Here is a 13,620-nt window from a genome sequence, read left to right as displayed (position 1 = left end):
TGCCTTCCTATATCTTGGACCTGGTTGCCTAAAAGAACATGACATTTCTTTTTCTATGCTCTGCATTTGTAGGTTACAATCAGTTGTAACCATCCTATGCATAAACTCTACCCATTTAACTAAAAATATGAGGAGAGTGTAAGTTGTGCCGTGAGCCACACCTTGGCCTATTTCCCTGCCCTCTGTAAATAGAAGAAATACAACTGGATATAATGAGGCTCTGGTAAAACTTCAGAAGTTAGAACTGTCTGGCTTCACACTTAGGTTGACACAAGGTTAATGGACAGGCACACTCACCTGTGTGACTCTTGTTTAGGGCCTGGGGATCAGAGCTGTTGCCTGGTGCTCTCTCTCTTCCTTGCAGAGCTTTAGCAAGGCTGTAGCTGTCCCACATCAGAATATATAGAAGCACAAACTAGAAGTGCTGAGAAACTTAAAGCCTCAGTCACACTAACACTAGAGAATAGAATTTGGCGTCATCATCATCCCGGTTACCAAAATAATCACACAGTTTATTAAGGTCATACTGTATGTGGGGCTTTGCCAGGTTATGGAATAAAAGAGTGAAAGGACAAACTGCTTGTGGTGTTGTTTATTGGTCTGTCTTCTTATGCCTGCCTTTGAGGGATGTGCCATCTAATTGACAAGATAAGTCAGAGCATGAAAGATGAAATCAGTACAAAGCAGTGTATACTAAATGTCCTGTAAGAGGTACTGAAGGCTTACTGGAGTTCAGAAAAAGGAATGGTCTTCGGGGGATGTCAGATAAATGTATCAGAGAGGAGGGGAGCCAGGGTGGCTCAGTTGTGAGCATCCAGCTTTGGCTCAGGTCACGGTCTCATGGTTTGTGGGCTCGAGCCCCACATCGGACTCCATGCTGACAGTGTGGAGTCTGCTTGGAATTCTCCCTCTGTCTCTCTGTCCCTCCCCCTCCCCTATGTGTACACTTACTCTCTCTCAAAATAAACTTTTTAAAGAAGTGTCAGAGAGGATACAGATTTTGAAATGGACATCAGTCACAATGAACAACGAGGTAGATGAGAAGGGAACATGATGGCAGGTGGGGGCAGGGGGTAGCAGGAGTGCATGAGAGCGTTTGAGAACAAAACAGCAGACAGTTGTTCTTCATATGGCAAGAGCAGATGCCTTTAAAAAAAAAGAAATTAGGAAATAGAGAAATATCAAGTTTGACATGTAGGAAAGGGTCAGCTTTCAAAGAACTCTGAATTGGGACATTATTCTACTTGGTCTTTCTCAACCCCCATCAAAGAGGGTGTAGACATTTAAGCACTGCACGTATCGTTATCACAAATTGGTTTGCAGAACAGCTCCTTGGTATATTCCAGAGAATCCTAAAGCCCCTGTGCCTTAGCCTCCCTCATGAAAGCTGGGGACAAGGTCTCTGTGGTCTTTGAACTATTCGAAAGTGCTGCTCCAGAAGGATGCCCAGGTACGGTTACTCAACTTCTTCCCCAGCACCAAGATGAACCCCTCCAAACACATGGAAATGCTCTAGTTCAGAGCATGGGCAGTTTCAAGTGGCCTTTTAAAGCCTTCACTTCAGAGTTGCCTCTCTCTCACTAAATGCATCACTGGCTCTATTAGCCCCAGCATTGAAAATTCCAACTTGTTTCCACAAATGACAGCAAAAGGCTGTATCAAAAGTGATAGTTTCTTTAGTTCATCACATCTCTATTCACTGCAAAAACATTATTGTCCTTGTGGTTTGTGCTTTATGATTGCTTTTATGAAGACAGTGAAAAGGCAAAATATATAGGTGGAAACTTAAATTGACTTCATATCGCTAGCATTTACCATCTTCAAAAATAGCATACTAGATTAATGCACTTCTGATTTCAAGGTACTTTTTTTTTTCAAATTGGTCTTCCCTGCACATAATAATTCTACCAGACAATGGGCTGTGGAAGAAAGCATCGTGTGTGATTTATTCCTGGGGGCTTTGAAGGATAAAAATACTGTTTTTGTACTAATGTGTCTGAAATATCAGATAAAATATGGTTATAATATGCAAGGGTGTCTTTCAGTTATGGACTTTTTTTTTTCTTTCACTGTGTTTGTTGTAGGATCTAAGGGAGGAATGTGTAAAGTTGAAAACAAGAGTGTTTGATTTAGAACAACAGAATCGAACGTTAAGCATCCTGTTCCAACAGCGAATCAGACCAACTTCTGATCTGCTCCTTCAGGTATGTGCTTATGTGGAAACAATCTTTGCTACTGAAATGCTATTGACAAGAAGTTACTTTAGTTTGAAAGTTTCCAGGATCTCCATAGGCAAGGCATAGTGTATCAGAACCCTGATTCTTTTCCTTTTCAAGGAATGTCTTTAAAATTGAATGTCTCTTAAATTTCTGACTTTTTAAAGCTACGTTTAGATAAAGAAATACATCAACAAATAATAAACAGGTAAAAGGGACCGAAGGTGTCCTGTAGTAAACTTTGGAATAGAGTCAGGAAATAATTGATTACTTTGGGGACTAATGTTAGTAATCTTGCGTTCCATGATAAGCAAAGAAGAGTTTTATGCAATGCCACAGCACATTTCTTCATTTCATTCCCTCTGTAGTCGAAAATTCTACTGGGGTTTGTTTTTCTTTCATACCTCTCTCTGTGCGGAGTTCCTGCTCACACACGATTCCTCCTATATCCTGCCTCAGTGTTCTCAGGTTGCCTTTATCTAAATGCTCTCCCTGAGGTGCTTCTTTACTTTCCTTCATAACGTGAAAAGTCATGGAAAGTCAAGCCATTTGAATCATTTTGAAGCCATCCCTGAAAAAGCACCAGAGACTATATCTGATTTGTAGGGAGACAAATGAATTGGCAAAGGGGTCTGGAAGGCTGATCTTTGCTGTTTTCTGGGTTTTCTCAAATCCTGTTAATGTGTATGTTTGCTCAGACAAGCTCCCATGAGCCTTGCTTAGAGCCCTTCTGAGGCTAACCTAGCAAAGGGTTAGGCTTCACAGGGGCAACGTACAAAAAATAATCCCCAGCTGTCTGGCCTAATTGGCTGAGAGAAAGGGAAAAGACAGAGCTATCCTCTAGACTGCACTGCCCAGCACAGTAACCACTAACCATGTGGTGCAATGGAAATTGAAAATTAAATTAAAATTAAGTTCCTGTGACATACTAGCCGCATTTGAAGTGTTGAAAAGCCACATATGGACAGTGACTACCATTTTGGAAGGTGCATAGATAGGACATTTTCATCACCATAGGAAGTTCTACAGGACAACACTTTTCCATATGGCTGGGACATTATTGCTAATTTACCCTTTGCACGTTGGTATGAACATCTTTCCTTGACTCCTCAGGGAAATAATGAGAAATTGCAGGTTATTTCAGGGAAAGAAAGATGTTTGGTAAAGCCTAACATCAAAATATAATTTCCCCCTCCCCAAATTAAAACCAGCCTCTGAATTGCACAATAGATCTCATCTCCTAAATTAATTTCCTCTCTGCTTTATCTGTTACAGCATCATTCATAATTTATGACTCAAAAATTATGCAGAAAAAAATTGGTCTATCTCTGTTTCCTGGTCCCAACCACAACAAATGTTTATCATAGAGAATCTTGCATCTGTAAAAAGTTGTATTTCTTTTGCTCTCGTATCAAGATCCAATATTATAATTACTTTTAACAGCTGTTGCATGTACATGAATTTTTCCATTTTGCTTAGTTTAACTTCAGGCTTTCTGAGAACAATGTTTAAGGATCTATCGTCTCTGTTTATGAATCATGGTGGCTTATTTCCAGAGTAAACACATGTGCCATGGATATTTAAACTTTTTCATTGGTTGTCACAAATTTCTGAAATCCATATCCAAATGGCAGAGAATGATGCGTATGCTAACAATAGAACTCAGTGTTTATTCACTGGGTATTTTCAGCCAACCCACTTTGTATTCCTCCCCAAATAGTCTTCACTTTCGGGAGCCATTCTAATTTGAATAACATTTCTAAAAGATAGGTTGCTAATGGTTCTGTAAAGAAGAATGGTAGAAAGCGGGATGCCTGCGCTCTACCATCTATCACAGATAGACGGAGTTTCTGGCTTTTCAGGGGGTCTGTTCATTATGTGACTTGTATTTTTCATTTTCTGGTGGCACAAATACACACAGTGGAGCACCGGCTAAAAATAAAAACAGGCTGTATGTGCTTTGCACCTATGGAAGCACTTTAATTATTTGTTGAACGGAATAATGAATAAATGACACCAGTATATTCTGTAAGTTGGGAGTTATTTCGCATACACCTAAGGGAAGTTTATGCCCTCACTTCTTCTGAACTTTTCCTGTCTTATGTGGATGCTCTGGAACTACCCAGTCATGCCCATCCAGCCTAACCTTTTGGAGTGTGTGGCTTTGGGGCATGGCAAATCCACCAGCGCCCCTGGCTCCAAACATTATTGACCTTACAGCTTCTGCCCATAGACTGAAGACTCAGTACAGTACATTTCTAACTAGTTTTCTGTATATCATAGAAACCTGTGTTAGTTGCTCCCTGCCGAATACGGCCTAATGATTATCTACAATGTAAAGTGCCCACTTGAAGAGAAATACAGAAAGAAGATTGTTGAACCCATTATGATTTTAGGAGATAGACTGTAAAAAGTAGAAAAGAAAATAATTCATAAGAACCAGTCAGTTCTTTGTCCTTAGAAATAGAAAATGAGGTTACATAGATATTATGTAGCAATTTTTTGTGTATAGGAGAAACAAAAAAGAAGTTCTATGGGCTAGTTTACAAAAATTTGGGAAATTTATAAAGGAACCAGGTACATGCTGGGGGCAGGGAGGGGGGGTGGTGGAGAAACTAACCCGAAAATTAAATTCTTAAGAATAGCAGTAATGTTCTGTGGTGATTCCAGTTTCCAGAATGGTATTTCTGGGACTAGGGGCAGTAACAAATCACAGTAGCAAGGCCCTTTATTAAAATAAACAAGTTGAGCTAAATTCTAAAGACTTGAGAAGCCAGTACAGCAAATAAAATTCCAAGGTAGTGTTCTTAATGGAACTTGAGTCTCTAACTAACCTTATTTGAGCCCATTAACCAACGTTCACCATTTCCTTTTGTAAATCATGTTAAACAACAGTCATTTTATCAGACATTGGAAACTGGTAGAGAACTCTTTACTAAGTGTCTTTACTTCTCTTGTGAGGTGAGTTGAATTCTTACCATAAATGAGCCATCTTTGTGACTCAGTATGTTTAGGCAAGTAGTACTTAAAATGGCAATTATGTAATTTTTAAACTACTATATAGGGATGAAATAGGGTACGGTAAGAATTGTTTATATAAAACAAAGTTGAATACTTGAAAGCCATCTATAAAGGCAAGTCACTAAATAAATGTTTATGATCAAATGAAATACAGGTGCCTAACTAAAAAAATTATGGGAGCTGGAGAATTATATTAACTGTGGAGGCATTCTGTATGCATATTGCTTCGGAAATCATTTTAAATTCTTGTTACATTGTTAAGAAAACCCAAAACAAAGACATATGCATAGACAACGCATAAAGCATGTGTTTGATATCCCTCCCTCCTAAAAAAACAGACTCTAATAATAGGATCCCCAGGCAAAGAAGTGGCCTTGGCCCTACCAACAATGTTATTTAACAAACGCATAGTGCTTACCATGTGTAGGATACTGTCCTACAGCCTTTATAATGCTCACCAATTTAGTCTCCATTACAATCCGATGAGGCACGAAGTATCATTGCACCCATTTTTACAAATGGGGACTGTTAGGCACAAAATCCCCCAGCTGGTAGTTGACAGAGTGGGAATCTAAACCCATGGTCTGGCTCAGGTCCCTCCTTTCCCCCTCCCTGCTGTGCTCCCTCTATGGAATACAAATGATCATGAGGAACTTCTGATTCCATACTGTAACTGACATTTTGATTAACTGGACCATGTGATCAGGTCGGATCAGAGGGCTTCTGCAGTGAAATCACAAGGCAACAACCATATTTACACATTTCTGAAAGCCTCTTGATTTGTGGCATCCATGATTTTCCCCTCTCCTGTGTGTTCCGTTTTTGTCTTATTTTGGACACCTGTGTTATCCTTATTCTGATAAAACATTATTCTCATATTTTTTTTGCCTAACACAGTTTTTTTTTCTTTTCCTTCTCATTGGATATTTCAAAGGGTCCTAATACCCATATCCTTAGGCCAAAATAGAAAGAAAAGAAATGACGGAATGTAGATTATTCACGCAAACAGTTGAGAATCTGACAGCTTAGAACCAAGGTGTAAACATTTGCTGTCACTTCCTAGAGTGTTTTTTTTTTTTTGCTAGTGTTTTGTTTTATGGTATTATTTCTTTTTTTAAAAAAAATTTTTTTAACGTTTATTTTTGGGACAGAGAGAGACAGAGCATGAACAGGGGAGGGGCAGAGAGAGAGGGAGACACAGAATCAGAAGCAGGCTCCAGGCTCTGAGCCATCAGCACAGAGCCCGACACGGGGCTCGAACTCACGGACCGTGAGATCATGACCTGAGCCAAAGTCGGCCGCCCAACCGACTGAGCCACCCAGGCGCCCCAAAGTTGTCTTACTTTTTGACATCATTGCAGAATTGTACAACAATCTGCCATCATCACAAATAAATTTTATTTTATTTTTTTTAACGTTTATTTATTTTTGAGACAGAGAGAGACAGAGCATGAACAGGGGAGGGGCAGAGAGAGAGGGAGACACAGAATCGGAAGCAGGCTCCAGGCTCTGAGCCATCATCCCGGAGCCCGATGCGGGGCTCGAACCCACGGACCGCGAGATTGTGACCTGAGCTGAAGTCGGATGCTTAAAAGACTGAGCCACCCAGGCGCCCCTGTATTATTTCATATGATATTAGAGGATTTTAAAATTCTCTTGTACTTCTGTTTATTTTTTTCTCCCCTAAATCTTTATTTTCAGAGTGTAAATCTATTTCAACAGTCTGATTTGACAGGAGAATACACTTTACACTACCCACAGCAATGAATCCCATTCTCTGAGACTTAGGCTGGTGCTGCCAGCTTTCAAGGACCCCAGGGCCATGGCAGTGCTCCTGGAACTTTCCCCTTGCTGAAGCTCCATTAGTATTGATGACCCATCCCACACAATTAAGCAGGTCATGGTCCTGTATGGAATTATATAATCCTAATCTCTCATGGCAGGGATGGTGGAAGGCATGTAGTGGAAATGCCAGGAACTGTGGGTTTTATGCTAACCTTTCCTTTCAATCTCTATGAGGGCAAGAACCATGCTGAATGTGGCATTTTACCTCCCACCGATATTATCACTGTTCATAATATGTATTCATTGTATGTACTCAGTGATTGTTCAACACTTAATTACAGACCTTTTTATGGGAAATAATTTGAGGGGGGAAGAATTTTCTTTTGTTTGTGTTTTTTGTGTATGCAACAATGTCATTTTCTTTATTATTTTTCCTTCCAGAGTAATTAAGATATAACTGACATACGTTGTATAGGTTTAAGGTATATAACAGAATGATTCTATACACATAAATATTATGAAATGATCACCACAGTAGGTTTAGTTAACATCCAACATCTCACATACTTATAATTTGTTCCTTGTGATAAGAAATTTACAATCTACTTACTTAGCAGCTTTCAAATATACAATACAGTATTGTCAATTCTAGTCGCTATGTTGTATATTATATATCCAGGATTTATGTATCTTATAATTGGAAGTTTTGACCGCCATCACCAGTTTCCCCCAACCTCCCACCCTCAACGTCTGGCAACAACCAATCTCTTCTGTTTCTATGAGTTCTCTTTTATCGCACACCACATATAAGTGAGATCATATGGTATTTGTCTTTTTCTGTCTTAGCATAATGACCTCAAGGTCCATCCCTGTTGTCAGAATGCCAGGATTTTCTCTTTTGTGGCTGATAATATTCCATATATATACATATATATATATATATATATACGTATATATATGAATATATGTATATATTCCATTCTTAAGAGAGAATCTTAAGCAGTCTCCACGCTTAACATGGAGCCTGACACAGGGCTTGATCTCATGACCCTGAGGTCATGACCTGAGGTGAAATCAAGAGTATCAGACACTTAACCAGCTGAGCCAACCAGGTGCCCCATATTACATTTTTTTTTTTGTTCATTCGTGTGTCATTGGATTGTGTGTGTGTGTGTGTGTGTGTGTGTGTATCACATTTTCTTTATCCATTCATTCATTAATGAACACTTGTGCTGTTTCCATCTCTGGGCAATTGTAAGTAATGCTGAAATGAAAATGAGTGTGCAGATACCTCCTTGAGATAATGATTTTGTTTTCTTTGGACATTTGCCCAGAAGTGGCTGGATCATATGATTATTTTATGTTTAATGTTTTGAGGAACCTCCATGGTTATTTCTTGTCTTTTTGGTAATACGCATTCTAACAGGTATCAGATGATAGCTTGTGGTTTTGATTTGAATTTCGCTGGTAATTAGTTATATCAAACATGTACCTGTTGACCATTTGAATAGCTTCTTTGGAAAAATGTTTATTCAGGCCCTTTGCCCATTTTTAAATGGGGTTACTTGATTTTTTGTTATTGTGTTGCATGAGCTTCTTATATATTTAGATATTAACCTCTTATCAGAAACATGATATGCAGATATTCTCTCCCATTCCATAAGTTGGCTTTTCTTTTTCTTTCTTTCTTTCTTTCTTTCTTTCTTTCTTTCTTTCTTTTCTTTTCTTTTCTTTCTTTTCTTTCTTTCTTTCTTTATCATTTGTTTTGCCGTGAAGAATCATTTAGTTTGATGCGGTCTTTCTTGTTTCTTTTTGATTTTGTTGCTTGTGCTATCGGTTTCATATCCAACAAATCATTACCCAGATCAATTTTGAGGAGCTTTTTTTTCCCCAGTGTTTTCTTGTAGAAGTTTAATGGTTTCAGGTCTTATATTTAAGCCTGTACCCTGAAATTTCAGGTTGATTTTGTGCATGGTATGAAATAGGAGTTTTTATTTGTTTGTTTCATTCTTTTGCATGTGAATATCCAATTTTCTCAACACCATTTATTGAAGACTGTCTTTTCTCCATTGAGTGCTCTTGGCTCCCTTGACAGATATTAGTTGACCATATATGCATGGGGTATTTTTGGTGGGGTGGTGGGAAGAATCTCTCACTTTTGTTCCATTCATCTATATGTCTATTTTTCTACCAATAATATTTAAATTCAGTCCTGTAGCTTTGTAATATATGTCATGCCTCCAGCTTACTTCTTTTTTCTCAGGCTTATTTTGGCTCTCCGGGGTCTTTTGTGGTTCTAAACTAATTTCAGTATTTTTTTTTTCTATCTCTGTAAAATATACCACTGAAATCTTGATAGAGATTTTATTAAACCTATACATGATTTGGGGTAATATGGACATTTTAACAAAATTAGCTTCTCCAACCCAAGAGCATTGGTATCTCCATTTATTTGTGTTTTCTTCCATTTCTTTCTAAATTTAGTGTTTAATAGTTTCAGTATAGAAATCTTTCACCTTTTTGGTTAGATCCATTCGTAAGTATTTTATTGGTTTCATGATATTGTTACTGGGATTGTTTTCTTCATTTCTCTTTCTGATAATTCATTGTGTGTAGAAATGCTACTGATGTTTTATGTTGATTTTGTATCCTGCAACTTTACTGAATTCATTAAGTCTAATTGCTTGTTGGATCTGCAAATAGAGACAGTTTTACTTGGTTCTTTCTGATTCCATTGGCTTTTAGTTATTTTTCTTGACTGAATGCTCTGGTTAAACTTCCAATACTCTGTTGAATATGGGTGGTGAGGGTGGGCACCGTTGTCTTGTTCCTAATTTTAGAGGAAAAATCTTTCACCAGTGAGAATGATGTTAGCTTGTGGTGTTTATTATGTTGAGGTATGTTCCTTCCACACCCAGTTTGTTGAGAGTTTTTATCATAAATGAACATTGAATTTTGTCAAATGCTCTTTCTGTCCCTACTAAGATGATCATATGATTTTATCTTTTATTTTATTAATGTGATGTATCACTTCTATTGATTCTCATGCATTGAAACTGTTGTGCCTTAGGGATCAATCCCAGGTGATCATGGTGTATGATCTATTTTATTTGCTGTTGAATTTAGTTTACAAGTATTTTTTTGAGATTTTTTTGTCAACATTCATCAGGGATATTGGCCTGTAGTTTTCTTTACTGGTAGTATCCTTATCTGTCTTTGGTATCTTGGTAGTGCCAGCTTTGTAAAGTGGGTTTGGGAGTGTTCTATAAACTCCAGTTTTTTGGAAGAATTTGGGAAGAATTGACATTAATTCTTCTTTAAATGTTTAGTCAAATTCACCAGCAAAACCATCTGGTCCTAGGCTTTTCTTTATTGGGAGGTTTTGGATTACTGATTCAATTTCTTCACTCATTACCGGTCTTTTCAGATTTTCTATTCATGATTTAGTTGTAGTAGGTTGCATATTTCTAGACATTTTTCCTGGGTTTTTTTTTTCTCTAGGTTGCCCAATTTATTGTCACTTAACTGTTCAGAGTAGTCTCTTATGATCCTTAGTATTTCTTTATTATCGTTTATTATGTCTCCTCATTCATTTATAATTTTTTTTTATTTGAATCTTCTGTCTTTTTTTCCTTGGTTAGTCCAGCTAAATGTTTACAAATTTTGCTTATCTTTTCAAAAAGCCAAACCTTAGTTTTGTTATTCTTTTATATTGTTTTCCTGTTCACTATTTCATTTACTTCTCCTCTAATCTTAATTACTTCCTTCCTTCTGCTAACTGTGGGCTCAATTTGTTCTTTTTTTCTAGCTCCTTGGGGGTTAAGTTTGGTTACTTATTTGAGATTGTTATTTTTCCTTGATGCATGTGTTTATCACTGTAAAAATCCCTCTTAGAACTGCTTTTGCTGTGTCCCACAAGTTTTGATGCGTATTCATTTTTATTTGTCTCAAGATACCTTTTTTATTTATCTTTTGAGTTCTTCTTTGATCCATTGGTTGTTCAGGAGTGTATTGTTTAATTTTCATATATTTGCAAGTTTTCTAATTTTCTTCCTGTTACTGATTTTTATTTTCTTACTAATGTGGTCAGAAAAAGTGCTTGGATGATTTCAATATTCTTAAATTTGCTAAAACTTGTTTTCTCACATATGATCTATCCTAGGAAATATTCCCTTGGTGCTTAAGAAAAATGTGTATCTTACTATTGTTGGATGGAATGTTCTGTGTGTGTCTGTTAGGTCCATTTGGTCTATAGTGTTCAAATCTGCTGTTTTCTTATAGATTCTCTGTATGTAGGATCTATCAATTGTTAAGAATGGAGTGTTGAAGTTCTCTATTATTGTACTGCTATCTCTCTGCCTTTAGTTATGTTAACATATTCTTTATATATTTGAGTGTTTCAATATTGGGTGCATAAATATTTATAATTATTATATATTCTTGATGGATTGACCCCTTTATAATTATACAATGACATTATGTGTCTCTTTTGGCCATTTTTAGCATAAAGTCCATTTGTCTTAAATAAATATAGCTACTTGTTTTTTTTTCCTGGTTTACCATGGTTGAAATACCTTTTTCCATCCTTTTACTTTCAATCTATGTGTGTCTTTAAAACCAAAATAAGTCTCTTGTGGGCAGCATATCATTGGATCTTTTTTATAAAACTCAATTCAGCATCCTAAGTCTTTTAATTGAAGAATTTAATCACTTTATGTTTAAAGTAATTATTGATAGCTAGAGACTTACTATTACCATTTTGTTAATTGTCTTTTAATTTTGTAGGTGTTTGGTTCCTTGCTTTTATCTTGCTATTATCTATTGTGATTTTTTGACTTCCTGTAACAATATGCTTTACTCCTTTATCATAATCTTTTGTATAACTGCTATAGGTTTTTCCTTTGTAGTTACCATGAGGCTTATCTGAAATATTTTATATTTATAATATCCTGTTGTAGGCTGATAACAATTGAACTTGGATAGCAGATGGGAGCTTTACACTTTCTTTTCTCCCTGTCACATTTTAGGTTATTGATTTTAAAATGTACATATTTTTATATTGTATATTCAATAACAAATTATTGTACTTATGTTTATTTTTAATGCATTTTCTTTTATGTTAAAACCAGAGTTGTAAGTGGACATGCACCATCATTATAATAATAGAAAATCTGTCTTTGACTACATATTTATCATTACCAGTGAATTTTGCACATACAGATATGTGTTTTTATAATGTTAATTAGCATACCTTTATTCCCATGTAAAGAACACCTTTTAGCATTTCTTGTAAGACAGTTTTAGTGGTGATGAACTCCCTCAGGTTTTGTTTAGGAAAGTCTTTATCTCCTTCATTTCTGAAGGATGGCTTTACTAGGTATAGTATTTGGGGTTTAGTCTTTTTTTCTTTCAATATTTTTAATATAGTGTGTCATTTTTCCTAACTTGCAAAGTTTCTATTGAGAAATTCACCCATAGCTTTATGGAAGTTCCCAGGCATGTGACATGTCACTTTTCTCTTGCTACTTTCAAAATTATCTGTCTTTGACTTGAAAAGTTAGTTATTATGTGTGTCAGTGTAGCCTTTTCAGGTTCAACCTATTGAGGAGTTTTTGATCTTCATGAATTTGGATGTCCATTTCTCTCCCCAAGTTTGGGAAGTTTTCAACCATTTTTGCTTTAAATATATTTTCTGTCTTTTTCTCTTTATCTTCTCCTTCTGGGATTTTCCTAATGTGTTTATTGTTCTTTCTTGACTATGTGCCATAAGTGCTATATGCTTTCTTCACTCTTTTTTATTCTTTTTTTCTTTTTGCTCCAATGACCGGAGAATTTCAAATAACCTGTCTTCCAGTTTACTAATTCTCTCTTCTCCTTGGTTGAGTCTATTGCTGAAGCTCTCTGCTGAATTCTTCAGTCATTGTATTCTTCAGCTTTATGATTTTTGTTTGTTTGTTTGTTTGTTTTTTGGATGGTTTCTTCATCTTTGCTAAACTTCTCATTTTGCTTATGCATTGTATTTCTAATTTTGTGTAGTTGCCTGTGCATTCTTGTAGTTTACTAAACTTCTTTAAGAGGATAATTCTAATTGTTTGTTAGGAGGTTTATATATTTGAATAGGTTTCTGAAGAGGTTTCTGAATATCTTTGGTAGCATTCTTGGGCAAGGCGAGCTGGTAGCAAATGGGGTTTGCTATGGGGGGGTCTCCATTTGGGTGAGGCACTGATCTAGACCTTAGGTTTGAAGTGTCACTACCTGTGAACAGTTGGATAGAACTGTTGGCTTGGGTCGTTTCCAAAATGCAGCTGGAGGATGGGCTCCACATTTGCTGATTAGGCTTTCTAATTGGGTAGCGGTTGAGCAAGCCTGTGAATTTCTTCCCTGCCTAGGCAGGGACATAGAACAGGGTCCAAAGTTGTTATACGTTGTTAGTTGTGGACCAGAATCAGGAAAGACTGTTCACTGAGCTCCTAGTCAGACAGGGCCATCCGCTCTGATGATGGGCAGAGCTGCTGGCTGGATTTTCTAAGTGCCACTACAAAACATGGCTCTACAGTGGGCCATGCAACCTCCTGGTGCTCTGGTTATACTTCCTGGG

The 13,620-nt window shown here is 36.9% G+C and overlaps 1 protein-coding gene across 9 annotated transcripts in view; it reads left to right on the top strand.

Moving 5' to 3' along the window:
* NCKAP5 (NCK associated protein 5) overlaps positions 1–13,620 on the top strand; it is a 974,188-nt gene that overhangs the window by 782,209 nt on the left and 178,359 nt on the right. For all 9 annotated transcript variants that reach the window (XM_045034779.1, XM_045034780.1, XM_045034778.1 and 6 more), the window contains one exon: positions 2,085–2,204. In XM_045034779.1, the coding sequence (XP_044890714.1) occupies positions 2,085–2,204 (120 nt within the window). The remainder of the gene's footprint in view (positions 1–2,084; positions 2,205–13,620) is intronic.

Source organism: Felis catus, chromosome C1 (assembly GCF_018350175.1).
Source record: "Felis catus isolate Fca126 chromosome C1, F.catus_Fca126_mat1.0, whole genome shotgun sequence".
Lineage (NCBI taxonomy): Eukaryota > Metazoa > Chordata > Mammalia > Carnivora > Felidae > Felis > Felis catus.
The sequence above is the reverse complement of the archived record's forward strand: the minus strand, read 5'-3'. Positions and strand labels throughout refer to the sequence as shown.